This window comes from Cryptotermes secundus, unplaced genomic scaffold (assembly GCF_002891405.2).
Source record: "Cryptotermes secundus unplaced genomic scaffold, Csec_1.0 C38171843, whole genome shotgun sequence".
NCBI lineage: Eukaryota > Metazoa > Arthropoda > Insecta > Blattodea > Kalotermitidae > Cryptotermes > Cryptotermes secundus.
In genome coordinates this window covers 1-774 of record NW_019773464.1, presented here as the reverse complement: position 1 = coordinate 774, position 774 = coordinate 1, and the positions used below count along the sequence as shown (strand labels likewise).

At 39.4% G+C, this 774-nt stretch overlaps 1 protein-coding gene across 1 annotated transcript; it reads left to right on the top strand.

Annotated features, from left to right (window-relative positions):
* Window positions 1-278: 278 nt before the first annotated feature.
* On the top strand, window positions 279-735 carry LOC117283162 (transcription initiation protein SPT3 homolog; the record flags this gene model as incomplete). Its single annotated transcript, XM_033755744.1, is given in 1 exon segment — window positions 279-735. A coding segment is annotated over 1 exon segment (334 nt), but the record flags the coding sequence as incomplete, so codon positions are not given.
* Between the last annotated feature and the right edge of the window lie 39 nt (window positions 736-774).

Sequence of the window (774 nt, the reverse complement as noted above, 5' to 3'; positions counted from 1 at the left end):
CCCCCCCCCCTTGCGTATACATAAGGCAACCCAAAGGTCTTTAAACGGAACATAACCAAATCAACTTAAAATTCCTTCAAAAAGTAAAATGAATGCGGCACGTTTATAAGGTGCAGTGTGGTGATAGAATATTTGAAACATTTGTTTGTTTATTATTTCTTGAGTTATCACAGGTAAGAAGATTGTTGATTCCCTTGAATTCTGTTATTAAATTGGTTGCTGTTTGTAGCAGTGTGTGTTTGTGCTGGCAGGGCTGAATATCGTGGTCTGCCTGCTGCAGGCTACTTTGTTGCAGAGATCCAAAGTATGATGTATGGCTTTGGAGATGCCCGATCTCCTTTACTGGAATCTGCAAACCTCATAGAGACTGTTGTTCAGCAACAGCAGTGGGCAATCGTTAGTCAGGCGGCAGATGTGGCAGCACTGCGTGGTGCCAAGTGTATTGGCCCAGAAGACATCTTGTTCCTACTCAGGAAGGATCGGATCAAAACCCACAGACTGTTGAAGTACCTAGGTACATCTGTGTTGCCACCTCACAGATATGAAGTGCCCATTTTTAACTTTGCAATAAGCTTTGTATTTCACAAGATTTGTATCATTTTCCTAGTATAAATGTTCTGTTTATCTTGCAAACAAGTTGTATGAAGATGTCAGCATCTCAGTATTGACATCAAGTTCTGTTTCTAACATGTCTGCATATGCTTGAGAACTGTTCATTATAAATCTTAATTTGTTCAGTTTGATTGATTGATTGATTGATTGATTGATTTATTT